The sequence below is a fragment of the Perissodus microlepis genome, chromosome 15 (genome assembly GCF_051167445.1).
Source record: "Perissodus microlepis isolate ML-2025 ecotype Zambia chromosome 15, ASM5116744v1, whole genome shotgun sequence".
Taxonomy (NCBI): Eukaryota; Metazoa; Chordata; class Actinopteri; order Cichliformes; family Cichlidae; genus Perissodus; species Perissodus microlepis.
In genome coordinates, this window is record NC_140475.1 from 39,558,235 (window position 1) to 39,586,060 (window position 27,826).

The following is a 27,826-nucleotide window of genomic DNA, read 5'->3' on the forward strand; positions in this document are numbered from 1 at the left end:
TTTTTTTCTAATAAGTGACTAGCGACAAATCTGGTGACTTTTTCTGGTGTTATTGGAGACTTATTTATGACGTCTTGTTGACGTGAAAGCGCGTATCGCTCTTACTCTCAACAAGCAGCGGGTGCTGCCGTGGGCACCTCGCCCGTGCCAAAGCGCTCACAGGCGGAGGATAGTCCTCCCCCAGCTGCTATCAGGGCAGGAGACGTCCACACCTGTGCGTCCGAACTGCAAATGAATCGCGCATGAGCAAAGCCGCTGCTCCCGCACTGACTGTAACGCAGTCAGTTCTTCTTTTACTGTTATGCTGTTTTGTGGATCAGGTTTAAAACTACTTATAAACACACACACACACACACACACACACACAAAATAACTCCACCAGAGTGCCTATTTCAGGTCACTTTTGCCGGTCCAAGCCCGGATAAAGAAGCAGGGTTGGAATTGTGACATTACAAAAAACAATAATTGCTAAAATAAATTTAATTCGTAGTTCTAAATAAACTCTAAATGCATTTAGGACATTTTTTACTCACTTTATGTCTCTTCCACGATGTTATTTCTCTCTCCAACAAAGTAGGTTACAATTATATTAGCATGACCGATTATGCAAATTAGGCGATGACGTCATTTAGCGACTTCTAGCGACTTTTAGGACAGCCAATAGCGATTTTCCTTACTGAGGAGTTGGCATCACTGGTAGTTACACTCTCAGTAGCACAGGAACAGAGCGGGAGGGAGAGACAGAGAAAGAGAGCCAGGGACAACAACATCACATTAGAAAGGTATCCGGTCGTTAAGTCTGACGTCACTAGCCGTGTCTGGGCCTAAACTCCGCTGCAGGTCCATATATCAAATGATCACTATGGCATTACTGAGAGTTGAAAAACTGTCTAAAGTCTTTCATCTTTAATAAAATGATCAGTGTTCTGCTCTACCAGGTGTAACAATTGAGTTTAACATCCAGGCATCCATGAAAACGGAATTTATGACATTTAACGGAGTTAGAAGTTAGCAGGAAGTTAGCTCGCTAGCTTCTATCTAAATACAATATAGCATGTCCTGACTGCGGGGTTTTGGAAACAAATTAAAATGTACAGCTCTGTTATCACTTCCAACGTAAATGAAGACAGAAAACTAAACAGCAGTGGCGTTTGCATGGTTACTGAAGTTGGGCTATATAATGTTGTGCTACGTTATTGCTAGCGACACAGCTATGTTAGCATAACATTAGCACAGTGAAGCTGGAGGATGAACACCAACTTTTTTTCCACTCGATAAAAGTTAACGTGAGGGATTCTGGTGGTCAGGGACAAATGCAATTGCATAGCAGGATGCTATACACGGGGCAAACTTCAGTCAGGAGAACAACTGAGATTATTCATCCACAATACAAGGTTAGTTATTAATATACTGCAACAACATGGGAATAGAACAGCTGCGAGAGAATTCAACATTAAGGAATCAATGTTCCGGAAGTGGAGGAAGCGCAGTTTTTGGCTTTCACCATATTTCAACAGTGCTTCATCTCCTTGCTATGACTGTCGCCCGGCATAATTTGCAGATGATAATGGTTGTAGCCGCTCCGATGCTTTCGACCAATGACTGTATAAAAGATGGACGACGCGACACCGCCTCCTCCCATTGTGCAAAAATGAAGCCAAAATATCCCGCTTGTGGAGGCTGCCATCTTGCAAATTTGGAGCCAGAGTCTGCGCAGTAGTGACTTGAGGTGGAGTGACTGTGTAACTCTCCCGCCCACACACCCGCTGGACGTGACCGCAAACACGCCCCTCTATACTTTTTACGTAGCCCGAGTTTTTTGCTGGTTTACCGCAACTGACGACTCGTTTAATTAAGGTAAATACAACCATGTCACTGTTATAAAAAATACACACAGCTTATCATCTTATAGTTCTAAAATCACTCTGTTGTGAATTCGTTCGCTAGATTAGCCGCTAGCATACGCACTGTGTTGGAGGCTTGTTGCTAGCTAGTTAGCGATGCTACACACCTGTTACTCTAATAGTCTGTATTATTGAATGATTCAGCACTTGTTTTTTTTTTAAATTCATTTTTAAACAGCGATGAGATCATCTGACAGATTATCAGTCAGTAGTTTTTAAAGCCGTCCGTGTCACGGTCTGAGTGGCAGACCGTGGGGAAGGAGGACCCAAACGCTGGACTCTGTGCAGTGAACAGAGCGTTTATTTACAGTGCAGAAAATGACAAATCCCCGTGTGTTTCCTTGACTCCCGTGTCGTATCTTCTCCCAAAAATCTGTGTCTTTGTGCTCTCTGCTCCTGTGTCTCCACACTCCCCGTGCTTGCTACCCTCCTGTTTCCACGGTCCTCCTGGTGGAAAAATACCAGAGGCAGCCGTCAAGACACACACTCTCGCCGTTATACACTAGCTGATTTTAACTTACGCTAAGACACTGCCGTGGCGTCTTACACAACAATCCCCCATCGAGAAGCACTCAGCCACACTGTTAAATAGCTCCCCGACGAGGCTTGATCAGCTCCAGGTGTGTGTGATTCTCCTCTGCAAGTGTGGCCAGGCTCCTGGCTAACACACCCACCAGGCCAGAAGAACCGGTGCTCTGTCACACCCACACACACCCACCTATACACAAACACGTGGAAACAAAGGACAGCAGCACCAAAAATACACAGTCAATACTTATTCAAAAACCCTGGGTCCTTCAGACCCAGGCCCATGACACTCGGCCTTGTTGTGTTTTCAGTTCATACTCTTTTTGAAATGCACATGTTATCATTAATTATTTAAATGAATGAAAAAAATGTAGTCAAAGAAAGTTTGAACAGAGAAATCTGTTTGATTTTGGAGCCACTCCTAGAATAATTTAAATAGGATCTGTAGATTTATTATAAATGATGTCTCGGGCTGTACTTTTACCACCCACCAGAGGGCCACAGCCCTGACTTTAGGAATCTCTGCTGTAACATTTACACAGGTGAAGTTCAGATGTTTGATTTCCTTACTAGGACGGCGCTAACGGCCTCAGAGCGTCCTGCACTGGGTCTAACCTTAACCCCTTACTGTTTTTACTGTCTCTGAGCATCTGTCAGCACATTGTTTACTCTGGGATTAATAAAGTAAGTATTAAATACACTGGTTCTTACATCTTATCTCAGAGTGCTTAAACAGCCGGGGATTGAACCACCAACTTGTCGATTAATAGATGACCGGTGCTACCTCTTGAGCTACAGCCACCCCGATAAAGTGGCCTGATTCTAACTCCTGTCTCTGGAGCTCACACGAGCTCTGATGGTAAATACTAAAGTTACTGTAATCTGATTACATATTTCCTCAGTAACTGATGACTCCTTTTCTCTGACTCCTCCCCCTCAGGTGTCCACTGCGCTAGACCTCCCCAGCTACACAGACAGACTATGGGAGATTCAGGCCTGCAGCGCCTTGAAGGGACTCGGCCTCCAGCGGGCCTTCACCTCCGTCAACAAGATGATCAAAAGGAGCTGAGGGAGGGAGGGAGGAGGTGAATGGTGGTGCAAAGAAGACAGGGGAGATGTGGTTAGATGTTCCAAAGCAATAATTTAAGGCACTGAAACTGTATCTATAATAAAATGTTTATTTTTCAAACGATTGATCGTGGTGATTGATTCTGACATCAGATGAATATTTAAATGATCCTCGGACTCAGCCATCGATCAGTTTAAACCATATCAGTGACATCACTGTCTTTTAGCTGCTTTGCTTTGGTCCGCTCTGAGCACGTGCAGACTCCTTAGGCTGAACCAGGACTGGAGCAGCAGCAGGACTGGGACCAGGACCCAGACTCCATTAAATAAGACCAGGTAGACCCACAGGTAGAGCAAGGAGGATGTGTTCAGGTGAGGGCTGCCCAGCAGCCAGTCGGGACAGAAGGTCATCCAGCCGCCATATAGCTCGCACACACTCAGAGCGATCTGCAGGAAGTGTCTGACAGATTGGTTCACCATTAACATCAGTACCAGCAGCACAGTAACTGCAGTACAGGAAGTGTTACCTGTAGTACTTGTCCTTCAGTACTGCGTGTATAAGCAGGAGAGCTAGCAGCGAGTCGAGGACGACGGTTAGGATCTCGATGGAGACGATCGTCGGATCAGAAACCAGCCAGCGACTGTCGGCTTTCCCGTACTCCTTCCCTACAGGTAAGACAGGTGAGAAGAAGTCAAACGTACCAAATAGTGTGTTTTTACAGTATCTGTGAGTAAAAGTACTTCATTACTTTGTTCTCATACTGGACTTCAGATCAAACTAACACTGCCTGGAAATACTGCAGTGTATTTACAAAATACTCACAGAGCTCAGCCAGTGGCCCGTCAGAAGCCTCCACTGTCCCAACCAGAGACATGTAAACAAACGGACCCTCCTAAAAAAACAAAAATCAGAGACATGTAAACAAATGGACCTTCCTAAAAACCTTTAGGTTTAGAATAAAAAATAAACAAGAATAAACAAAAACAAAGTGTTTATGAAATGAGTCTAATTTTGAAGATGAGCTGAAACTTGAATAACGTTTTTTGTCATCATGATGAAGATGGGAATAACTAAGAATAAAGCACCGCCTACCAGCGTCAGGTGGACAATGACATCATAAAAGAGCCACAGCAAGATCCACCAGTTCTGTGTAGAGCTCCGCCCACAATACCTGCGTGTTAGCAGGACAGCTGCCAACAGCTGGCCACTGCATGCTAACAGAGACAAGACGGAGACCAGAGAGAGGCCAGGAGGCACCGATGAGTCCATCTGCAACCACAGAAGAAAAAGGAAGAGAAGGAACAGCATATAGAAGAGGTACCAGTACTACAGACTGTGCTTCAAATATGCCACAGTAAAATTATTTTAGGATTAGTGTAGTAATACTGCAGAAATGCTGTATGCAGTAGTTCTGTGTAGGCTCACCACTGCTCTGTGTGAAAATGGACGTCTCAGGCTCCGCCCCCTGGCATTCCCTATTGAACTGCTGTTTCTAAATCCCGCCCCCACTCTCCCATTCACTGGTGAGGAGAACACTCCACTCCCTGTTCCCGCCTCCTCCCTCACAAACGGCTGAGGTCAAAGGTCAGCAGCAGATGAACATCATGTTTATCTGAAGCTAAACGATAACATTCATTCTGACCACAGAAGAAGAAAATGAGGAGCTCAGTGTTTAAAACAAGCAAACAAACAAACAGGGGAATAAAACCCAAAACTCATTAAAAAAATACAAACAGTACTTCAGCAGTACTTTGGTACATCCAATTCAATTCAATTTTATTTATATAGCGCCAAATCACAACAACAGTCACCTCAAGGCGCTTTATATTGTACAGTAGATAAAAGCCCAACAATCATATGACCCCCTATGCGCAGCGGTGGTTTTTTTTTCTGTTCTCAAACTGATCTCCTTGTTGGAGCTCAGTCTGGGGGGAGTTCTTTTTTTCCTCATTGTCTTTCCTGATGTTTTGTATTTTCAATTGTTCGGTTCTGGGTCGCTGCTCGTGCGGCTGACCGGCCAGCTACCTAGCCTGACCTGTCTCCCCAATATGATGTTTGTGTATTGTATGTACGGTCGGCAACGTCAGTCTCTCAATTGCCCCTTGGGGATAAATAAAGTCTTCTGAATCTGAATGAGGAAGCACTTTGGCAACAGTGGGAAGGAAAAACTCCCTTTTAACAGGAAGAAACCTCCGGCAGGACCAGGCTCAGGGAGGGGCGGGGCCATCTGCTGTGATTGGTTGGGTTGAGAGAAGGAAAACAGAATAAAGACATGCTGTGGAAGAGAGACAGAGATTAATAACAAATATGATTCAATGCAGAGAGGTCTATTAACAGACCTTCCCAAAGTGTGGGGCCTGCCCCCTAGGGGGGGCACAGAGCCATTGCAGGGGGAGTGCGGTATGAAAAGGGAAAAAAAACAAAAAACGCTTGGACACTGCTAGCATGGGGCGCCCACACAAACGCAAAGCAGGAGATGAAGCATCGCTGAATATGTTTCCAAACCAACTTCATTCTAAGCCAAAGACTAGAAAATATGGTGAAGCAAATCTTCCCTTTGGTTTCACCTGCACAAGTGCCGAGGTAGGTCTCTGTGACAGAATTAGTTTCCCCTGCGTTGGGAGCAGTGCTGGGCTCTCCAAATCACAGACAAACAGGATCCCACATTCTTGATTTTTAGTTCACAAACACTTGTTGTAATGACTAACTACTCCTGACATTTTGGAGATGTTAGCTCTTTATACAGTAAAGTTACAGTGGGATACAAATAATATCAGGCTGATCCTGCCACGATTTGCCTGGTTCAAATCACGGACAAACAGTATCCCACCACTGATTATGTTTTTAAACCCATTTTGCACAGAGAGGCATTTTTTGAAAAATGTAAAGTAATAATGTAAACAGAATTGGTCCTAGCACTGAACCCTGTGCAACTCCATAATTAACCTCAGTGTGTGAAGAGGACTCTCCATTTACATGCACAAACTGGAGTCTATTAGATAGATATGATACAAACCACTGCAGCACAGTACCTGTAACACCTACAACGTGCTCTAATCGCTCTAATAGGATATTATCGTCGACAGTATCGAACGCTGCACTGAGGTCTAGCAGGACAAGCACAGAGATGAGTCCACTGTCAGAGGCCATAAGAAGATCATTTGTAACCTTCACTAAAGCTGTTTCTGTGCTGTGATGAGCTCTGAAACCTGACTGAAACTCTTCAAATAAGCCATTCCTCTGCAGATGATCTGTTAGCTGTTTGACAACTACTCTTTCAAGGATGTTTGATATGAAAGGAAGGTTGGAGATTGGCCTATAATTAGCTAAGACTGCTGGGTCTAGAGATGCTTTTTAAGTAAAGGTTTAACTACAGCCAGCTTGAAGGCCTGTGGTACATAGCTGATTATTAGAGACAGGTTGATCATATTTAAGATTGAAGAATTAATTAATGGCAGGACTTCTTTGAGCAGTTTTGTGGGAATGGGGTCTAAAAGACATGACATCCATGGAGGACTTTTACCTGTGAGCAGGTACTTCTCTCTGTTTGTGTCTGTGCTGGCGGAAATCAATCAATTAATAGTCAATTGATTTTCTTTATAATAACTAAAGCTTCATAAACTGAAATCTGTGTCTATGTTCATCCGATCAGAAATCAGTCATTAAATTAGAAGCAGAGGCAGTTGTGTGGTTTCACAGGTTTTATTGATTATATGGAGGATTAGATAATTAATTGAAAAGGGAAATCAGTTCTTTGGCAGCACAAAGTTTGTGGTAAAATAAAAACAAGAAAAACAGAAATGCTACACCTGAAAGCAACAAACTGATCAATAAGTCTGATTAGGTCTGCTGAGGAGGTTAACACCCTGGTCACAAATACTTCTGTATGGTTAATAAGCAGGAAATGGCAGGTTATTGAAAAGCTGAGTCCCTCAGAGAGGACAAAAAATATTGATCGAATAAGAAAACAGATAAAAATTCATGTTTAGTAAATCAACACAGCAACTGGAAGAGGCAGGAACATCAGGAGAACCTCAGCAGAATGTAAAGAAAACAACAGGGGAACATTAGGAGAACATATCAGTGGAATGTAGAGTCATGTCAGGGCAACCTTTCAAGGAATATTTGGAATATCTTTGGGAGAGCTTAAGAAGACACTGGGGAATGTTTAACTTCAAGTGAAGCAAGTTCCAAATGTAAAAATCTTGTAGAAAAGCTTCAGTGTAACCAACAGTTGATCTTTGGAAACCTTTAAAAAAAACTTAGTGGAACATCAGAGCAGTCAAAGATGAGAATTTTCTGGAGAACCAGACTGAATCTTTTGGGACAAAAAGAGTCTAAGAGAATCAAAACCAACCAGTTTAACCAAATAACAACTCAACATAAACACCAGAGGAACATTTTAGACAACACGTGGTTAGAATTGGGATTGTTACTGGAATACTACAGAAACCCTGGAGATCATGCTGGGAATGTCAGTAGAACCTTGACAGAATGCTTTGGGGATCCTCAAGGGGTCATTAGGGTACTGCCAGGTTAACAATATCTAGGGATCTCCTGGGAACCTTAGTGGAACACTGGTATAATGTTCTAATAACCTGAAGGATCAGATTAGGTGAATGCTTGTAGAACATTTTGTAAACCTTCTATGGGTCTGTTTAGCACCATGTTAACCTTGTGTTCCCTGAGATCTGGATGATTGACAGGTGAGGGTTTAGAACATCACTGGGTTCAACTGGGTGAATGTTTTATGTTTCGGATCAGGCCGATCATCACAGTTACATCAGTCAGCTGCTTAAAAAGAACGCATATCAGCAATAAAAGAAGGAACGTAAAAATCATCCCATTCCTGTAGAAACCCCATATCTCCAGGTTCTAGCTTTAGGTTTCAGATCAGTGGAGGAACTAAAGTTCTTGACGTCATGCATACTTCAACCTAAAACACTAAGGAGTGTAACATATACGTGGTTTACAGGATCACATGTAACACTGGACTGGACTGTTTGTGGGGGTTTATCAATACTCAGAAATATATATAAAACAAACCTGAGCTCCGAACTTTAAAGGAACATTTCAACATTTTTGGGTCTGTAAATATGAAACTACAGCAAACAGCTACTTAGACTAGTTTAGCATAAAGACCAGGAACATGGAGACGCCCCGGAGGGCTCGTAGAGGAACTTCAGCAAGCCTTTTATTGAGTGAACTTTGGAAATGTTGGAGGATGCCTGGGGTTCTTAATATGACCTTTGGGAATCTTTAAGGAATTAACTGGGGAATTGAAGGAGAACCTAGGAAGAACCTCTGTGGAAGGAAAGCCTAAAAAGAACCCAGGCACACTGAAATGTTAATTTAAGAAGATGAGGACTTTCTGATTGATCGTAGCTCAGGTTTGTTTTGTCACTAATGAAACTCCATTACCAGAGGAGTGTTTAGGATTCATCCACCTTCTCCTCCTCTCCTTTCTCCTCCTTAGGGAGGGTGGAGGATAGAGCATACTCCTCTCCAACTCCCTCCGAAACCACCGACACATCAGCCTCCACCACAACTGACGTCTGCTGCTCTTTCACCACCTCTGTCTCCTCTTCCTTCTCCTTTTGTTTCTCCTCTTCCTTCTCCTCCTCTTTCACTTCCTCCTCCTGCTGCTGCTCGGTTGGGGCCAGCTGGGCATGAACTTCTGTGAAGGAGACCTCCTGCTCAGTGCTGCCCAGTGGGGAGAGCTGGATGTTAGCCTCAGTAGTAAGTGTCTCCCCAGTTGGAGCAGAGGCCTCTGGAAGCTGAGATTCAGAGTTGCTGCGAGGCTGTAAACACAAAATCAAAGATATGAAATCCAGAGAAACCCAAGGGGAACCTCAGTGGAACACTCGGACATTGTTCAGAAGACTTTGGTGGAACATTCCATGTGGACTGGGTAACTTTAGGGTAACTTTAGGGTAACTTTAGGGTAACGTTGTGAGGGGAACATACTGGGACCTAATGGGTACATTGGTGGTGTCTCTGGAAAATAGTAAGAGGAATAACTCTGTACCTTCCTCATGTGGAAGCTCAAAGGTGAAACCTTCAGGCTGGCAGTCTTTTGCTTGATCTTCTCTCTTTGTTCGGCAGAAACGATCTTCGTTCCGATCCTCGTCATCTTCTTCTCGATGTTCTGCCTGGAGAACGCCTTCTTTAGACTGTCCACCTGTAGACAAGGACATGATTACCTGTCTGTGTGACTACTCTCACCTGTCTCACTGTCTTTATTTCTCACCTTCTTCAGGCTGGATCGTTTCAGTTTCTCAGCTCTGGACTTCTCCATGTTCTCCAAATCTTGAGGCCATGCCTCCTCATCTTCTACCTCTGCCTCCAGCCCAACGTCCTCATCAGATGATAGGTCGATAGTCTGGAGCCCGCCCTCCTGGGAACGGTTGCCATCCACGCTGCCCGGCTCCACTTCCTCACCTTCCTCCAAAATCTCATCCCGAGGGTATGGAGGAGGATCCTTCACAAAAACACTGGACGGGATCTCGTTCTCCTCCTAAAGTGGAACACAGGAGAGCATGAGGAGGCTGTGCGGTGATCTGTGGAGGAACCAGAGACCTCTCCTCTGACTCCAGGGGGATCTTGGTGGAACAAAAGGTGAACTTCAAGGTTTTGATAAACCAGGAAAAAAGCAACTGTGCCCAGTGAGGAGAACTCTTTTTTTGTTTCACCTCTAGTGGAACCACAGAGACCAGAACCAGAACCAACAAGAACCTGAAGAACCCCAGTAATGAGTGTGCGCAGTGCTGTCCACATAAACACAACAGGGGAGGGCTTACAGAAGAACCACACACAGTAACACACTCTGACTCACACACACATGTTAAAACTCATGAGGAATGCTGGGTATTTAGGGAGGATGGGAGTGTTTACTGTCCGCGAGAGAAGACAGTGCTGACTTTAAGTATACTGACTGTAGTACTAACTGTAGTATTGACTACAGCTGAGTCCTCCTCACACCTCATAGGTACACACAGATACTGCAGTACTACAGCTTTACTGCACACCGCGTCAGCTGATATTAGCCCCGAGGACAAGCTATGGAAATAAAAACTGACCTCATGACTCTGCTGACTGTCACTATGATAACCAGATCACATGATCACTGTCCATTTTTCCAGTTCAGTTCCCGTAGCAGCTGGTGGCCAAATAAGGCGACCGGCTGAGAGCCAGCTGGACCCTAACAGACCTTCTTTGTTCATAACTACAACTCCCAGCATGCCTCAGAGCTTCTGGTCCAGGTGTGACTCACAAATGACGTTGGGGTGGGAGGATCTTTGTAGCAGGTTGAACTCACCTGCATTCATGCAAAAAAGCACAGCAGAAAACAGGAAATCCTGGATATTCCCGAAGAGGCTCAGAGCAGCTGATGGAGTGCCTGACCTCTGACCTTTGACCCACCTGTACAGGGGTATCACTAACCTGGAAGATGAGGACTTTGAAGTTGTTCCTGTTGATCAGGTGGGCGTGGTTGGCCTCCAGCTTCTTCACCTGCATGCCCTGACGCTCCATCTTATCACGAATCTGCATCAATGCACAAGTGAGAGGGTTAGGGACAGGTGTGCTGTAAATCAGTGCTGTCTACTGACACGTATCCTGCATACCTGTGCTGGGTTCACTGACCTCTTTCATAGTGACGGACAGCTTGCGGCTTTTGTCCAGCAGTTTGCTGACTGTGTTCGACGTGAAACTTTGACTTTTGGACAGTTTGGTCATGTCAGCCTGGATCCCCTTGACCACGCCCTCCATCTCCACCTGGTGCACCTGAGACACAACCAGCCAATAACCTTGGTTCAATAGTTCATCGGTAACAAAATCTGAGAGGATCCCAGAGATTAGACATTTGAATTCTGGACATTATGGACCATACACATGGTGTGCTTTATTTGCTGTATATTACCTGCTGCTTAGCACTGCTATAACTGATTTGAACTTTTTTATTTCATCCTTGTTCTTTTCTGTTTCCCTGTATATGCCGCTCTCTGCACTCTGAATCCCCCTGTAGGGATAAATAAAGTGACTGAAAATCAGGAAACATGTCCGAAGCATTGTTACTGATCCGGAAAAACAAACCCAGGCTGTAGTGCGAGCCTGCGACCTAATCTGCAGTCTGTAGTAAACGTCTGTCAGTGACAAACATGACAGGAATCCACAATTACACCAGAGCTCAACATGGGGCAGCTGCCTCACGTTGGTGTGAGAGCCAGAAAGCGAGCGGTCACAGAAAGAGGAGAATAAGGGTTTTACAAGGAAATCTGGAGTTTTTGACTGGAGTTTGGTCTGGACTATGACTGAACATAGCTGTCTTTGATCCTGGAAACACCAGCACGCCTTCCTGTTTCTATTCCAGGATAAACTGGGCTAATGTTGAACTTTGACTTAAATCTGCAGTTTTTTGACTGGAGTTTGGTGAGAGCTTCAGGACCCTGTGTCAGAGCTGGAGCCCCCAGGTGTGGCCCTGCAACCTCACCTCCATCTTGTGCTGGTTCTCCTGCACGGCATCCAGCATGTTGACCAGCTTATCCAGCAGTGTGAGGACTGTGATGGCGTTGACGGGACCCTGACTCATCTTCTCCGGGTCCAGTCCCGCCATGAGAGAAGAGGGCGAGGCCGGGTCCTCCTGCTGGTTCTCGGGGTCTACCTGGTCCTGGTCCTGAGAGGGGACCAGCAGGTCCTGACACTGGTGGGTTTCCGTGGTTACCATGATGGCAGCGTCAAAGCAGGAACTCCAAAATGTCCGAAATGTCCCTGCTGCAGGAAAAGTGCAGAGCTGCTTCCTGAATGCTTGCTCTCAGTGTGTGTGTGTGTGTGTATGTGTGTGTCCTGGGCTTTGATTGGCTGTCTCTGAGGAAAACTTTCCGTCTAACTTTCCAACAGTGGAAGCGTCCACACCTTTAACTGCTTCACTGCCACAGCCTGACACAGACTCAGGAAACCTTCACACAGAGACGGGCTTTTAATGTGGAAGGTTCACGTTAGTGTGTCACTTCTTGTCAGGTGTTGTCAGGTGTCTGCTCCTGTCAGAAAGCATTCAATCATTCACAAACTGACCTGAGCGACACGTTCGTGGAGCTGAAGGGTTAACTCTGCAGCCTTGGGGTCTGCCACGCCCACAGCGGAGGGGGCTGTTGCCATGACAACAGGGCAAGAAGGGCTGTTTGTGTTTGGAGACAGAGAGAGAGGGAGGGAGGGAGTCGTGTCTCTCACTCATGTTTTTAAGGTGAAGTCATCTGGAAGGAAACACTCCCTCTCTCTCCGTGTCAGTCTGTGTGAAGCTCTCTCGCCCACCGCTCACGTCAGACAGGTTCTGTTTGTCGCTCTAACGTCGTTTTCATAAAGTTTAATTCAGCTTTATTTATACTCTGCAGACTCACAACAACAGTCAATTCAATGATACTGTGTGGAAAGCCCCTGCAGTATCAGAGAGGAAACCCTGACAGTCAGACAGCACCTGGCAATGGTGGACAGGAAGAACTCCCTTTTAACAGGAAGTAACCGTCTGCCATGTGCTGTGGTCACAGCAGTCTAAGATCATCACAGGTGTACCCTCAGAGCCCTCCCCAGTCCACAGATGGTCTTTACTTCCTGTCCAGGATCTGCAGAGTTCTCACCTGCTGTCATGTGACTGCTCAGGTAATATGGAGGAAAAATGTTTCCTAAAGAAACACAGATATCCAAACTAAACATGATGGAGGCGTCCAAATGAATATAATGAATGTAACGTTGTTTGTATGTGTAACCAGCGCCACCTGGAGGAGGAACTTTGGAAAGGTTGTGGGTGCTTGAGGTCAGCGCTCTCCTGTGACGATGATTATTTTAAACGGTTTAATGAAATGTTTTTATGGTGTAAGGTTTTCACTGATAATCTTGCCTCTGTTGTCCTTTTTTGTTCTTTTGATTCAAACATCATTTTGTCTTGGTGAGTCCGTCCAGCCGTGAAGGACGAAGGGCGGACTCACCTCTTTGTTGTTTCCTTTGTTTGTTTGAGCCACTTCCCTTTACAAACCCTGGTTACAGGTCACAAACGGCGCTGATTCCCAGACCCAAACTGTTTGTGGCCCACAGGTGACGATTTGCAGTGCAGGGCTATGTGCCTGCACCTTTGGTTTGATATGTGCAGCTGGGACGTTAGTAAAATGTGAACGATGGAATAAATAAATTAATCTCTTCTGGGCATTTTGTTCTACGTCTCAGTGCTCAGTCACATATGTGACGTTGTGATGTTCTTTCTATGTCATTGTGGTTCTGTAGCTGGTCTAATTGATTATTTCTGTTCTAAACTCAGTTTTAATTTCACTAAAAACCAGTTTGTCTCTAATCGAAGACATAACTGAGCTACAGTAACGATGTTCACACGTACGGAGATTCACTCAGACTGTCTTTAATATTCACACAAACCAACCTGAAACCCCCTGTTGGTACTGGTGCTGTAATCACTTGATGATGATGATGATGATTATGTGTGTTGTGGTCACAACCACACGGCGCTGGGCAGTTTGATCTGCCCATTGCCGTCATCACAGGTGACCTGAAGCCTGGTCAGAGCTGGAGAACCACAGAGGAAGAACTTGGAGTTCAGCTCACAAAGACAGGAAACAGGAAGACGCTGAGTGTGTTAGAGAGAGGAAACATCTGAATATCTGACGTTAGCTCATTAAAACACATTCACTGTGTCACCATGGTAACACAGGGAGGAGTGTCAGCTTTTATTAAAGTCAGTGTTTGTAGTCCATCAGTGAGGAAGAGGAGGGTGAAAGAGGAAGGAGAGAGCACAGCTTCCTCTGACCTGCAGGCTAGTGATGTATCGGTCGCGAACGAAACAGCTCTTAGAGCCGTCTCTTTGAAGTGAACGACGCGAGCCGGCTCCTTATTGGGAGCCGTGGAGTTTTTTTGTCTTTCTCTCACCCTCTGTCTCGCACTTTTTTTCGCTTCACTCCGCACGCGAGCCTTGTGCTTTGCGCTGGGAAGAGGGGGGAGGGGCGGTAGTTACAGTCGCAGTAGCACAGGAACAGAGCGGGAGGGAGAGAGAGAGAAAGAGAGCCAGGGACAACAACGTCACATTAGAAAGGTATAGTAATCATCCACAACTATTTTCAGTTGCGGATGATAAATGATTCAGAAAGTTTATTCATGCAGGCCCATATGACAGAGAATATGCATCTTCTTTTTGTTTTCATATTTTAATTTATATTTAATTGTGTTGTGGTTTGCAGTGTTTTGTGTTGTTTCACTTTAAATTAGTTTAAAAGGAAAAAGCTGAAAATTTAAATAGTTAAAAGTTGAAATGTAAATAGTTGATTTTTGTATTATATGATTTATTTATTACATTTTATGTGAATTAATAAAAGTATATTTACGGTGGCCCCTAGAGACAAAGCACGTACAAACTCCAAAATACGTACGAACTCCAAAACATGTAAAAACTCCAAACATGTAAAAACTCCAAAACACATAAAAACTCCGAAGCACGTACAAAACACAACAGAAGTGCTCCAGGATGCTAGGGGCAGTGTTTTGTTACCTAGTGGCTACACAAGCCAGGAAGTACCAGCGACCGGATTTGGTGTGTGGTAGTAACAGGTAAATGAACTTTTTTTTTTTAAATTATTTGAATATATATGAGTGCTTGTGTATAAATACACAAACAATACACATATGCTTTCAATTGTGTAATTTAAGTGATCTAGGTAGCTCTGTTTTGGAAGTTCAGTTAACGCTAGAAATGTGCTTTGGAGTTTGTACGTGTTTTGTCACTAGGGGCCACCGTATATATTTATTCATAAGCATATATTAATATGTTCAAGTTTCTTTTTACATTAGTAATTCCTTTTGTGCATAATTTTATATTGTTGTTAATAATAAATTAATTAAAGCAACAAAACAACCTGAAGAGTCGGTTTGGAGCCGAAAGAGCCGGCTGTTTTTAGTGAGCCGAGCCGAAAGAGCCGGTTCTCTAAAAAGAGCCGGAAAATCCCATCACTACTGCAGGCTCAGCTGTAAACACAGAAGTGCCGTAGAGGGCAGCAGAGCGCCCGCGGCGTCTGCCTGAATAACTACCGAAGAAGAAGAAGAACTAGGCTGCAGTCAGCTGACCGGGCAGAGCGAGAGCTAAAGCTAACGCTACGTCCGGCCGGTGCACCGGGACTTCCTCCGGTTTGTTCCCCGGGGTACCCCCTCCTGAGAAGCGGATCATGGCGTTCATCACAGCCAGCTGGAACCCGCTGGGAGACGCCTTTTACCGGTCAGTGAGCGCCCACTGTGTCGGTCTTTCAGCTGCTAGCAGCGAGGCTAATGTTTGCTGACAGTCAGCTGACCGCAGCTCCATCCGTGTTATATACACCTGTGTTTTCTGCAGCTGTGTGATTGAGCTGTTTAAACAGAGAAATCAGCCTGTAACCTGCGCCTCTGCTTGTCATTTGACCCTGCTAAAGCTGGCTTCAGAAGCGTTTTCCCTTTAATGACGTTTCCTGAACACACACGTCACGTGAGAGGACTGACGTCCATGACGAAGTGAGCAGGAGGTTGTAGCCCATCAGAGTCAGGGTTTACTCAGGTCGGCAGGTGACGTTTGTGTGCAAGTGACAGGTGAGCTTAAAGTGAGCAGAAAGTGACCGGAGGCTGGAATAGTGTTAGGCAGATAGGGGGAGGAGCCTGCGGGGGACCGTGGGGAGGGGTTTGTTTACATTAATGTGTACTTTCCTGTGTACTACTGCAGTAAGACGGATCTGTATGAGATGAGCTGGAGTCTGCGTGATGGACTCAGAGACAGTCTGGTGGCTGCAGCTCCATACGGAGGCCCCATTGGTACAAACTAAATAAAACTTTATTGAAACGCTGCAGTGAGATAGTTTTTTATAGTCAGATTTAAGACTTTGACCCCTGACCTCTGTCTGACCCCTCAGCCCTGCTCAGGGAACCTCAGCGGCGTTCTCCGAGTTCTCGTCCTCAGCTGGAGATCTACTCTGCGTCAGGAGGCCCCGTCGCCAGCTTCCCCGTGAGTAGCACCTGACCACACCTGGAGACAGGTTGGGTCTCTCTCTGACCCGTCTCTCTCTCTCTGTCTCCGTCTCAGTGGAAAAGTGGTCCAGTGGTCCAGCTCGGGTGGACGGTCTCTGACGAGCTACTGTGTATCCAGGAGGACGGCACGGTCCTGATCTATGACCTGTTTGGATCCTTTAAGAGACACTTCAGTATGGGACAGGTCAGCACACCTGAGTTTGTTCCTCTGAATAAATGAAGCTGCTCAAACGATGTCACTGATCAGGTGACCTCTATCTTTAAACAGGAAGTGGTCCAGAGTCAGGTGTTGGAGGCCAAGGTGTTCCACTCCCCTTATGGAACAGGTATTGCCATAGTAACAAGCTCCTCCCGTTTCACCTTGGCCACCAACATCGATGACCTGAAGCTCCGGAGGTTACCTGAAGTCCCAGGTAACACCTGACTCACCTGAGATGGTGTTTTCACTGCCACAGTTAAGCCTTTCCACCCTTACCTGTCTGTCCACCTGTCTGTCCCTCAGGTCTGCAGGGAAAGCCATCCTGCTGGGTCGTCCTCACTCAGGACAGACAGACTAAAGTCCTGCTGTCCAACGGACCAGAACTCTTCATCCTGGACAACACGTCCTGCACTGTGGTGGTGAGACATGTAGAGACAGGTGAAGTCAGTAATGCTCAGTTTAAGATCGTTCTAACCAAAACCAGTCTGAGACGACGTTTGTCTGACAGTCTTCGATGGTGATGCTAATCCACAGCCAGTAATCTTCACACAGGTGATCAGATTTGTCCTCGTCTTTCTTTTACCTGTCTCACTGCCTACCTGTGTGTCTCTCTTCAGTGTCCTCCAGGCCTCAGTCCTCAGGACGGCAGCATTGTCCACATGTCTGTGTCTTTCAGCTATAAATACCTGGCTCTCCTCACTGACAGTGGACACCTGTGGACAGGCTTGTCCACCCTACAGGTGAGCAGCTGTTCTGGCCAATCAGCTTTTCAGATATCTGTGAATCATCACCTGTGGAATGACTCACAGGTGATGATTCTGTATGCAGGAGAAACTGAGTGAAGTCGACACCAAGAAGACCATGGCGCCCAAGCAGATGTTGTGGTATGTGTGACCTCTCGTTTACCTGTGCTCTTATTTATTCAGCTGCTCACCTGTCTCAGCTCTTCTTTTACACCCGTTTAACCTGGAGTTTACCTGTTTGCCCAGGTGTCGCAGACCAAAGAGCCAGCAGCCATCTGTGGTGTTGATGTGGGACAGACTGCTCCTGGTGGTCGGGGTGTGTAATGAGACCATCCAGTATCCTTCAAACTTCACATCTGAACATGTTCAAACACACTTCAGGTGTGTTAAGGTTCTCCTTGCAGTTGTGCAAAGCAGCCGGTATTTGTATCTGTTAAGGGGGGAAAAGTATTTGTGTTTGTATTTGAGTAAAATTCAAAATAGGTGTAAAAATCAATTTTTTTCTTGCATTATGCTTCTGATTTACGTTACAGTGTAAGTATTCTTTAATTATATCCATTATAATAAATATGGATATGCAATATTGGTTGGTATTTTTCCATAAATCCAGCAATGAACATTTAACAAGGAACGTCATTGAAAAGAAAATAACATAACAGCCATTACCTCATCCATGGTTAAACCAACAATTAATAAAATATCATTGTGAACATTATGAACAGACAGAATAAAAACAAACAATACTTCAAAGAACTGTTCTTCTTCTGAGAGAACATCTTTCTAATGCACAGAACTAAACTTTATCAACCCCTGACTGGGAGATGTGGCAGAACAAAAGTTGTATTCTATATAATACTGTTAAACCAAAAGATGCAGCTCTGCTGTTGTCAACTGTCTGCCTAAAAACAGACACAAAGGGTTTTTTTGTGTTTTATGTTGACCATAACTCAACCATATTTCACTTTGAAGAAGATGTCTTCTGCCAACATACTCTCAGTTAAGTTTCTCCATGTAGTATTTTGTGATCACAAGCTTGTCCACATGTGAGGGCAGCAGTCTGGAGCGTTGTGGGGACAAGATACCTCTGCTTGTTGGGGCAGGTGCGATATTTCATTGCCACATGAGCCAGGGCTGCAGGGTCTGAGGTCAGTGATTCAGTGCTGTCCTCAGCTAAGTAGCTCTCAACTATCTTGAGGAGGTCATAGCACCAGATGAGGCAGATTTGGCTTTTTTGCCCACTGGTCTCACTCTCAACTGAGGATGAGCTGGGTGCTTCAGGTACCCCAGAAATAGGGCTGTTCGATATAACGATATATATCGGATGGCGATATAAAAATGTCTATCGTTTCCTATTACGCTATTGTTTGTTTCGTGTTGTCGTAAAATAAACTGTTTACAGAAATATTTTTTCATCGTTTTGATGGTCACTGTAGTGGCTATATTAATTTCTTAAAGTTCTCTCTTTCTCTTATATTTAATATAACCACACTACGGACGGACAAGCGCCTGTTTTTATGCGTTGTCGTTAGCAACAACGACGGTAAAACCATCACGTGTCCGCTTGTTTATTTTCTACATAAACTTTTCACAATAAAGCTCAAGATCCTGTTGAGACTTTTCAAAATAAACTGAATCACGTGAAAGAGTATGCAGAGAGTTTACGGATGAGAAGCAAAAACGGCCCGTCAGGTGCTCATGCATCAGTTAAAACACTCGACTCCAGCTACATGACGCCCAGCTGGAAACACTTCACGCAAGTCGAGCTGCCCGAGATTCACAGAATTTACAGAAAATGTTAAATTTTTGTGATTTATATCGTTATCGGACGATAGCTGTCTTATATCGGGATATGAGATTTTGGTCATATCGCACAGCCCTACCCAGAAACATCATCCGCTTGGAGTTCTGCATCCACCTCTGCAGCCACATCTGCCTTGAGCCTGTCAAACTCGGATGACATGGGCAAGCTCTTAAATCGGGGATCCAGTAGGTTGGCTTTAAAGTAATGACCCAAGGAGTCATCAAAGACAGCCTGGAAGCGCTGAGCCAACTCAGACTGCAATATGGTCACCATTTTAAGTGCCTCGGTACATCCACATCCACCTTTAAGTTTTGAGAGCCTGCGCACAAGGGATGACAGAGACAGAGAACCCACATCCTCACACACAGTACCTCCCAGATCCATCTCTGCACTCATGGTAGTCAGTGGTCGTCTCTGCTCCAACAGTCACTGGAGCATGTGAAAGGAGGAATTCCACCTGGTTGACACATCATGCACCAATGTGTTCTTGGGAAGGCCAAGCTCTTTCTGGAATGCCAACGAGCTTGGTAGTTGGTATGGAGATGCAACCACTTCGCGAAGCTTGCAAAAACCCTTTATTCTCCACTACTGAGTTGGGCATCAGGTCAAGGCAAATAATTTCTCCCACTGTGTTTGTTATTTGTAGTGGGTGGATGGGTGGATAAGCCTGTTTTGCATTAAATGCAGCTAATATAGGTGATTGAAACTGACTTGCAGGGGCAGAACATGGCTGTGATGATGATTTGGTGCTGGTGGAGAGGTTGGCACACAGTACCAGGAGAGGATGCTTTAAGTGCATGTGATTATGCATAACAGATGTTGACAGATGTTTGATATCTCTGCCTTTGATGTGACTTTTGCACACATTACTTGTAACTTTGGTTTTATCTGCAGCACTGACTGTAAAATGTTTCCACACAGAACTTGAGCAAGGTTTTTGGCTACTGGAGGACACTGTGTGTCACTCACCTCTTTACACGTTACTCACTCACTCGTGCCCTGCGTTCTCATGAGGAAACGCAGCTTTTTGATATAAAGTTTTTCTCGTTCCCAAATACAAATATTTTTAAGTATTTGTTCAAAATAAGTATTTGTGAAAAACATGTTATTTGTGCCTTTCTGAATACCGTATTTGGGTTCGGCTCCACCCCTAGTTCTCCTGGAGCTCGCTCAAAAAAGTTCTCTTAGAGCTCATTTAGGTTCCGCTGGAACTCATTAAGGTTCTCTTAGCACTCAATAAGGTTCTGCTGGAGCTCCTTCTGGGTTTCTTGTTATAGCTGGTCATTTATAAACAAAGAATCATGTTCCGTGTTCGAGGATGTCCTCGTGAGTCATTCTCTGGTGGTTTGACCCTTGACCCCGGCCTTCAGGTATCCCATTGAGGATCCGTGTGTTTTGGTGGGAGAGATGGATGGAGTTCGGATAATCAGCTCGTCCAATCAGGAGCTGCTGCAGGAGGTTCCTCTGGTCTGTCAGGACATCTTCAAGATCGCCTCCATGGCGCCTGGAGCTCTGCTGTTGGAGGCCCACCGGGAGTACGAGGTACATCATTCAGTACCACATTAGTACTGCAATACTGTCCCATTAACACTGTAATACTGCCACAGTACAACATCAGTACTTGTAAGTCCACTCCATTACATCACCTTAATACTGTCATTCACTGATGTCCATGTACACATGTAGTACGGGTACACATGTAGTACGGGTACAGGTCTGTCAGGCCTGACGTGTGTTTTTCTGTCTTTGCAGAAATCGAGTCAGAAGGCGGACGAGTACCTGCGGGAGATCAAGGAGCAGAGCATGCTGGGAGAAGCAGTCAGACAGTGCATGGAGGCGGCAGGTCACGAGTATGACACCAACACCCAGAAATCCTTGATGAGGGTGAGAGCGTCCGTATGATCTGTTTTAGCATGTCAGGGTAATGCGACCTGCCCTGTACTATGACCTGTCCCTGTAATGTGGCATGTCTCCCTCCAGGCGGCGTCCTTTGGGAAGTGCTTCCTCACAGACTTCAGTCCGGATCAGTTCGTGACGACCTGCAGGGAGCTGCGAGTGCTGAACGCCGTCAGAGACAGCAGCGTAGGGCTGCCACTCACGCACACTCAGTATCCTCTCAGTCTGCACAGGTGCATCATGGGAGATGCAGTGTGTGGTAAGGTCTCACTTTGTTCAGAGTCAGGGGCTGCATCCCTCGTCACGCCGCTGTGACCCATTCTTAGCTTTAGGATTCAGCTCAGACGGGTGTGTTACCATGGTGATGAATTCCTTGACCTCTGACCTCAGATTCAAACAGCTGACTCTACAGGTGCTGATTGACAGGTGAGTGAACTCATCGAAATGTCTCTGAGATCTCATGTTACCCCTCCACCTCTCACTCACCTGTCTCTCTCTCTCTTAGGTTGGTGTATCGGCAGTTTTACCCATTAGCCATCGAAGTCTGTCGTTACCTGAAGATCCCTGATTATCAGGGAGTCAGCCGAGTCCTCAAACACTGGGCGTCATGCAAGGTAACTGTCTCACACCTCGCCCACCTGAGACTGTTTTCACATGACTGATTGGTGTGACGTGTTTGCGTACGTGTCCAGGTGCAGCAGAAGGACCTAACAGACGATGCCATAGCACGAGCAGTGTGTATGAAAGTGGGAGACTCACCTGGGGTTTCGTACTCGGACATCGCAGCTAAAGCTTATGAATGTGGACGAGCAGAGCTCGCCATCAAGGTGAATTCTACAGAGGTTTGGAGGGTTAATTTCCATAGTGTGGTTCAGGCCGGGGTCTTTCTGTGTGGAGTTTGCATGTTCTCCCCGCCTCTCGCCCTATGAGTGCTGGGATAGGCTCCAGCGCCCCACGCGATCCTGAAAAGGATAAGCGGAAGCGGATGGATGGATGGTTCAGTGGTCTTTGGACAGATTTGGAGCCAGGTTTCAGCTGGATGGTCACTGCCCATCTGCTATATTCAGCAGGGTCTTTCAGGATTTTCTCTGACGCTTTTGATATTGAGTGTGGTCGAGTGTTTTTCAGTATTTGTCCCTGTGTGTCTCTATCAGCTCCTGGACTTCGAGGCTCGGTCTGGAGAGCAGGTTCCTCTGCTGCTGAAGATGAAGAGGAGTCAGCTGGCTCTCAGTAAAGCTGTAGAGAGCGGAGATACCGACTTGGGTGAGTGTTTCAGCCCCACACCTTATGTGTTTGCCAGATGGATGATGTCACACTGACAGTTGGCTGTGTGTGTTGTCAGTGTACACAGTGGTGTCGTACCTGAAGAACGAGATGAACAGAGGAGATTTCTTCATGACTCTGAGGAACCAGCCGGTCGCTCTCAGCCTTTACAGACAGGTGCACCCAACTTCACCACTACCGCTCTCCTCCTCCTGGTTTACATTTGGTAATGTGTGTCTTTGTTTACATTTGTTTTCTGTCAGTTCTGTAAGCTGCAGGAGCAGGAAACTCTGAAGGACCTGTATAACCAGGACGATGACCACCAGGAACTGGCCAACTATTACGTCACTGCAAGCTACAGGGAAAAGGTAAGGACTGCTAAACGTCACGCCCAGCAGAGATTAGACTCGTCCATTATCACTGTAATCACCTGTCTGCTGTTCACCTGTCCATCTGCAGAGGTTGGAGGGCCGGCTGTCTCTCCTGCAGAGCGCTGTCGATGAGTACAACAAGGCCAAGAATGAGTTTGCAGTAAAGGTAACAAACGAACAATAAGACGTGTTTGCAGGTGTGTGCTTGTACCTGATGCTCAGGTGTGTTTCACTGATTGGTCTGCAGACCACAGAGGACGAGATGCGTCTGCTCCGTTTTCAGCGCAAACTGGACGATGAGAAAGGGGCGGGGCTTCTTGGACTGTCCCTACAGGTAGATACAAGGGGCGGGGCTCCCTGGCCAGCTGACGTTTCCCTCTACCAGTTACCTCCACCTGCATGCTCTGTGTTCTCAGTCTCCATCACCTAGCGGTACTCCAGGTTACTTTAAAGAGGCCAGTGTGGTCGCTCCGCTTTAAAGCGCTCCTCCTCAGATCATTACAGACCCAGACTTCCTCCATGTAGCTTCTAAGCTCTCGGACAGCCAATCAGATTGGCTGAATCTGCAGTTTGATTTAAGCAACTGATGAAAACTTGTTTCTGCTGATTGTGACCATAGTTACATCTGCTGTGTGTGTGTGTGCTGTGATGTCACTTGCTGTTTGCAGGTGACCATGGAGACGCTGTTGTCATTAGGACTCCACAAACAGGCTGAGCAGCTTTACAAAGACTTCAGAGTACCTGACAAAAGGTGTGTCACTGAGGCTGCGCTGTGATTGGCTCTCAGTCTTTTACTACAGTCTTTCCTGTCTGTCCCTCTCGCCTGTTTGCCTCTCTCGCCTGTTTGCCTCTCTCACCTGTTTGCCTCTCTCACCTGTGCAGGTATTGGTGGTTGAAGTTGAAGTCTCTGGCGGAGAAGGAGGAGTGGGATGAGTTAGAGAAGTTCTCAAAGAGTAAGAAGTCTCCCATTGGCTACCTGGTAAGGAGAAGCCCCACCCCCTCTGTTATGTTGCATTAACTACAGGGTGGGCCATTTATATGGCTACACTGTAATAACATGGGAATGGTTGGTGATATTAAAGTCCTGTTTGTGGCACATTAGTATATGTGAGGGGGCAAACTCCTCAAGATGGGTGGTGACCATGGTGGCCATTTAGAAGTCGGCCATCTTGGATACAACTTGTTTTTTCAATAGGAAGAGGGCCATGTGACACATCAAACTTATTGGTAATGTCACAAGAAAAACAATGGTGTGCTTGGTTTCAACGTAACTTTATTCGTTCATGAGTTATTTACAAGTTTCTGACCACTTATAAAATGTGTTCAATGGTGCTGCCCATTGTGTTGGATTGTCAATGCAACCCTCTTCTCCCACTCTTCACACACTGATAGCAACACCGCAGGAGAAATGCACGACCAATCCACTTTCCAGGAAACTGTTCATCTAGGAATGCTCGGACCTGCACCCATAATGTGGTGGTGCACCATCTTGCTGGAAAACTCAGGGAACGTGCCAGCTTCAGTGCATAAAGAGGGAAACACATCATCGTGTAGCAATTTCAAATATCCAGTGGCCTTGAGGTTTCCATTGATGAAGAATGGACCCACTGTCGTTGTACCCCATATACCACACCAAACCATCACTTTTGTTGTTCCAACAGTCTTGGAGGGATCCATCCAATGTGGGTTAGTGTCAGACCAATAGCGGTGGTTTTGTTTGTTAACTTCACCATTCACATAAAAGTGAATAGAAAAAGTGAAAATCTTCTGCGTGAACTGAGGGTCCTGTTCCAATTTTTGTTTTGCCCATTCTGCAAATTCTGTGCGCCTATCTGGGTCATCCTCGTTGAGATGCTGCAGTAGCTGGAGTTTGTAAGGGTGCCATTTGTGAGTAGCTAATATCCGCCGAAGGGATGTTCGACTAATGCCACTCTCCAGTGACATGCGGCGAGTGCTACGCTGTGGGCTCTTGCTGAATGAAGCTAGGACAGCCACTGATGTTTCTTCATTAGTGACAGTTTTCTTGCATCCACATTTTGGCAAATCCAACACTGAACCAGTTTCACGAAACTTAGCAAGCAGTTTGCTGACTGTAGCATGGGAGATGGGTGGTCTCGTAGGGTGTCTTGCATTGAAATCTGCTGCAATGACCCGGTTACTGCGTTCACCAGATATCAACACAATTTCGATCCGCTCCTCACGTGTTAACATCTTCGACATGTCAATGGCTGTGAACAAAGAGAAACTTGTAAATAACTCATGAAAGAATAAAGTTACGTTGAAACCAAGCACACCATTGTTTTACTTGTGACATTACCAATAGGGCTGCCACGACTAATCGACTAGTCACGATTACGTCGACTATCAAAATCGTCGACGACTAATTTAATAGTCGACGTGTCGTTTGAAGCTTTGTAAGATCCCAAAAGACGCAGGAATAAGTAGTAGGATTTAAGAGTGTAATAACAGACTGAAACAGAAGATGGCAGCACTGCATGTACAAGGATGCCAGCTGCCGTTAAACCCCGAAGAAGAAGCTGTGTCCCAGAATTTATAGCTTAGTTTCCAACAATGGCGGCAGCTAGTTAGTTTTAATATTACTCTTATTATTCTTTCTGGGTCACAAAATAAACGTTTAACATATTTTCAGGCGAGAATGTAGCTGTGTAAACCTCAAATATCTGCTCAGTTTATCAAGACACCACATATTTTCAAAAGTGCTCCGACGTTTTCGGAGACGTCTGTTACCCACCCGCACGATAGCTATCCGGGGGCAAGGCTCGCTAGAGCCGGTGAGAACACCGGACTCCCGGCAGATCGTTTTCAAACCCACCACCGTCTATTGCTACTCAGGTTAAACATGATATATAAGTCACTTAGAAAACTTAAAAATGTTATTGTTTGTTTTTTTTCAGTATTGTATTTGTTCCTGAGTAAATCGGTTTGGCTGAGATTAAAGTTATAGTTTTTACACAGCTGAATAAACGTCAAGCAGGCAGCTGATTATCAGAAGTGTGAGATGCTCGAGAATTTACTCCGGTGTCCTGTTATATTTTAGATAGCAAGGAGCAGATGGCCGAGTTTATTAAACTCCAACGAAACAATCTCCAAATTTCATTAAACTTTAATAAACTATCATCTTGTCTTTATTTTTAGTTAGCACATACCTTAAACACTTAAAGCTGTAAGCTAATGATAGTTATATAAGAGCAGATGCTGCTGGTGCAATAAGCTGTACGTTGTACGTCCAATGGATGCATGATCTGATTAGTCGACTAATCGCAAAAATAATCGGTGACTAGTCGACTATCAAAATAATCATTTGTGGCAGCCCTAATTACCAGTAAGTTTGATGTGTCACATGGCCCTCTTCCTATTGAAAAAACAAGTTGTATCCAAGATGGCCGACTTCTAAATGGCCACCATGGTCACCACCAATCTTGAGGAGTTTGCCCCCTCACATATACTAATGTGCCACAAACAGGACTTTAATATCACCAACCATTCCCATTTTATTACGGTGTATCCATATAAATGGCCCACCCTGTACATTTCCCATGAGTCTTAGCGGGATCTCTTCTTCAGGCGTTTGTTGAAGTTTGCATCAAGTGTAACAACAAGTACGAGGCCAAGAAGTACGTTTCCAAGGTGACGCCTGAGCAGAAGGTGAAGGCCCACCTGGCCGTCGGGTAAGACACCTCTGTGACATCATCACACAGCACAGGTGGGAGCACTCATGTAACTCCTCCTCTGTTCCCGACAGTGACCTGGAGGGGGCTGCAGATGCCGCCATTGAGCGCAGGAATGAAGCTGAGATTGGGGCAGTCCTCTCCAGATGCTCCGCCTCCAACAGCCTGGTGATCGAGCGGCTGAACCGAGCTCGGGCCGCTGTTGCCAAAAAGTGAGCTTCCACTCTTGAGCATGACGTTGGTGGGAGCCAGCTGCTGTTACTCATCAGAGACTGTGATTGATTACTGATCAACTGATGCTTTCTTCTTCTTCCCTTCAATTAAAAGCTTTGACTCTATTCACACTCGAGCGCCACACCTGGACAGAAGCACTTCCTGCTGCTGTCCCTTAACAATAAAAGCTTCAGTGTGTAGCATGGCCGGTGTTATATTGTGAAAGAGGACAGTAAGTGTCCAAGCTGACTGCATGTGTCAGTTTGTATGATTTTAAATGTTGTTAGTCGATCAATAAACATGAAAAACACAGTGCAGTTCTCAGTCTGACCACCGGGAGGTGACAGAAATATAAAAAGCCTCTTTGTTCTGTAAATAAAATTCTTTTCTATTAGTGCCCACTTGGATCAACTCTCCATGGTTTTCAGGATTTTCCATTAGATCATAGTACTTGGTAGCCGTGTTGTACCAAGTGTTCCTGAGTCTGAAGAAAAGCCACAGACCGAGCTGCAGGTATGTTGTCTCCTCCACGTCCACTTTTGTGGTAGTGTTCGTTTCGCATGCTACATACATTATGAGGTACTGGACTGTAATGAAAACCAGTCGACCCGAGTATATATTAATGGGAAAAGGGACTTAAAAACAAGTTTGTAAACGATTTGATTCTGTTCGTCTGGACGCAGCCTTTTCAGAAATGTCTGCCAACCTCACAGCACCTTGGTCATTCAGTGGGCTCTGTCGTGTTGGCGCCGTGCAGCCCCACGCATGGGGTGATCCGCGTTAACTTACTAGCGGAGATTTGCCGCTTTAATGCAATTACAGCGTTAACGTCATTTTAACGAGATTAACGAAGACAGCACTAATACATATGTGTGTGTGTGTGTGTATATATATATGTACAGTATTAGATTTCATTTTTCTACTACTGTAACTGTGGCTTAGCAAGCTTTCTTAGTGTTCTTTTAAACTCTCAGTCATGACAATTAGTTATACTGAAAACTATTTTAAAATTAGGCTAATAGGGAAACCACATGGTATTGTTTAAGTCAGTGGTTCCTAAACTTTTTTTGCTAGGCCCCCCTTTGTTTTACAAGAAAAATGTTCGCGCCCCC

At 45.4% G+C, this 27,826-nt stretch overlaps 3 protein-coding genes across 7 annotated transcripts; 1 reads left to right on the top strand and 2 right to left on the bottom strand.

The window, feature by feature from the left end:
• Positions 1 to 15: 15 nt before the first annotated feature.
• ebpl (EBP like) lies at positions 16 to 7,093 on the bottom strand. 4 transcript variants are annotated; one of them, XM_084952917.1, is made up of 5 exons: positions 4,594 to 7,093; positions 4,324 to 4,393; positions 4,028 to 4,166; positions 2,452 to 2,622; positions 16 to 2,351 (listed from the first exon to the last, which is right to left on the bottom strand). In XM_084952917.1, exons 1-5 carry the CDS (start codon positions 4,807 to 4,809, stop codon positions 2,327 to 2,329), a joined length of 621 nt encoding a protein of 206 aa, XP_084809043.1. In that variant the 5' UTR covers positions 4,810 to 7,093; the 3' UTR covers positions 16 to 2,326. The 4 variants fall into 4 exon arrangements, with proteins under 4 accessions (XP_084809043.1, XP_084809044.1, XP_084809042.1 ...); XM_084952918.1 differs by having other exon boundaries at positions 2,426 to 2,622; XM_084952916.1 differs by lacking the exons at positions 16 to 2,351; positions 2,452 to 2,622 and adding an exon at positions 3,595 to 3,960 and having other exon boundaries at positions 4,594 to 4,770; positions 4,927 to 7,093.
• Positions 7,094 to 7,184: 91 nt separating this feature from the next.
• Positions 7,185 to 12,396, bottom strand: cavin2b (caveolae associated protein 2b). The gene is made up of 6 exons (XM_084952914.1): positions 11,993 to 12,396; positions 11,146 to 11,286; positions 10,945 to 11,046; positions 9,752 to 10,018; positions 9,530 to 9,682; positions 7,185 to 9,302 (listed from the first exon to the last, which is right to left on the bottom strand). The coding sequence occupies exons 1-6, from the start codon at positions 12,224 to 12,226 to the stop codon at positions 8,934 to 8,936; spliced, it is 1,266 nt and encodes a 421-aa protein (XP_084809040.1). The 5' UTR covers positions 12,227 to 12,396; the 3' UTR covers positions 7,185 to 8,933.
• Positions 12,397 to 15,560: 3,164 nt separating this feature from the next.
• Positions 15,561 to 27,026, top strand: vps16 (VPS16 core subunit of CORVET and HOPS complexes). 2 transcript variants are annotated; one of them, XM_084952912.1, is made up of 24 exons: positions 15,562 to 15,763; positions 16,238 to 16,326; positions 16,425 to 16,516; positions 16,595 to 16,723; positions 16,808 to 16,952; positions 17,042 to 17,157; positions 17,356 to 17,478; positions 17,567 to 17,622; positions 17,728 to 17,817; positions 20,653 to 20,824; positions 21,035 to 21,166; positions 21,263 to 21,390; positions 21,569 to 21,604; positions 21,684 to 21,792; positions 21,871 to 22,005; positions 22,333 to 22,441; positions 22,521 to 22,618; positions 22,705 to 22,809; positions 22,901 to 22,978; positions 23,060 to 23,146; positions 23,481 to 23,563; positions 23,695 to 23,791; positions 26,398 to 26,501; positions 26,576 to 27,026. In XM_084952912.1, exons 1-24 carry the CDS (start codon positions 15,714 to 15,716, stop codon positions 26,715 to 26,717), a joined length of 2,505 nt encoding a protein of 834 aa, XP_084809038.1. In that variant the 5' UTR covers positions 15,562 to 15,713; the 3' UTR covers positions 26,718 to 27,026. The 2 variants fall into 2 exon arrangements, with proteins under 2 accessions (XP_084809039.1, XP_084809038.1); XM_084952913.1 differs by lacking the exons at positions 26,398 to 26,501; positions 26,576 to 27,026 and adding an exon at positions 26,375 to 26,395 and having other exon boundaries at positions 15,561 to 15,763.
• The last annotated feature ends 800 nt before the right edge of the window (positions 27,027 to 27,826 follow it).

Coding starts and splice junctions, on each gene's coding strand:
- cavin2b (XM_084952914.1), bottom strand. CDS start 12,226: ATGGTAACCACGGAAACCCACCAGTGTCAGGACCTGCTGGTCCCCTCT. Junction 9,683..9,751: donor AACGATCCAGCCTGAAGAAG/GTGAGAAATAAA, acceptor CCTTGTCTACAG/GTGGACAGTCTAAAGAAGGC. Junction 9,303..9,529: donor TGAGCTTCCACATGAGGAAG/GTACAGAGTTAT, acceptor TTGTGTTTACAG/CCTCGCAGCAACTCTGAATC.
- vps16 (XM_084952912.1), top strand. CDS start 15,714: ATGGCGTTCATCACAGCCAGCTGGAACCCGCTGGGAGACGCCTTTTAC. Junction 16,517..16,594: donor GCCCCGTCGCCAGCTTCCCC/GTGAGTAGCACC, acceptor TCTCCGTCTCAG/TGGAAAAGTGGTCCAGTGGT. Junction 26,502..26,575: donor AAGGCCCACCTGGCCGTCGG/GTAAGACACCTC, acceptor TGTTCCCGACAG/TGACCTGGAGGGGGCTGCAG.
- ebpl (XM_084952915.1), bottom strand. CDS start 4,809: ATGCTGTTCCTTCTCTTCCTTTTTCTTCTGTGGTTGCAGATGGACTCA. Junction 4,167..4,323: donor CGGGCCACTGGCTGAGCTCT/GTGAGTATTTTG, acceptor TCTTACCTGTAG/GGAAGGAGTACGGGAAAGCC. Junction 3,961..4,027: donor CTGAAGGACAAGTACTACAG/GTAACACTTCCT, acceptor CCAATCTGTCAG/ACACTTCCTGCAGATCGCTC.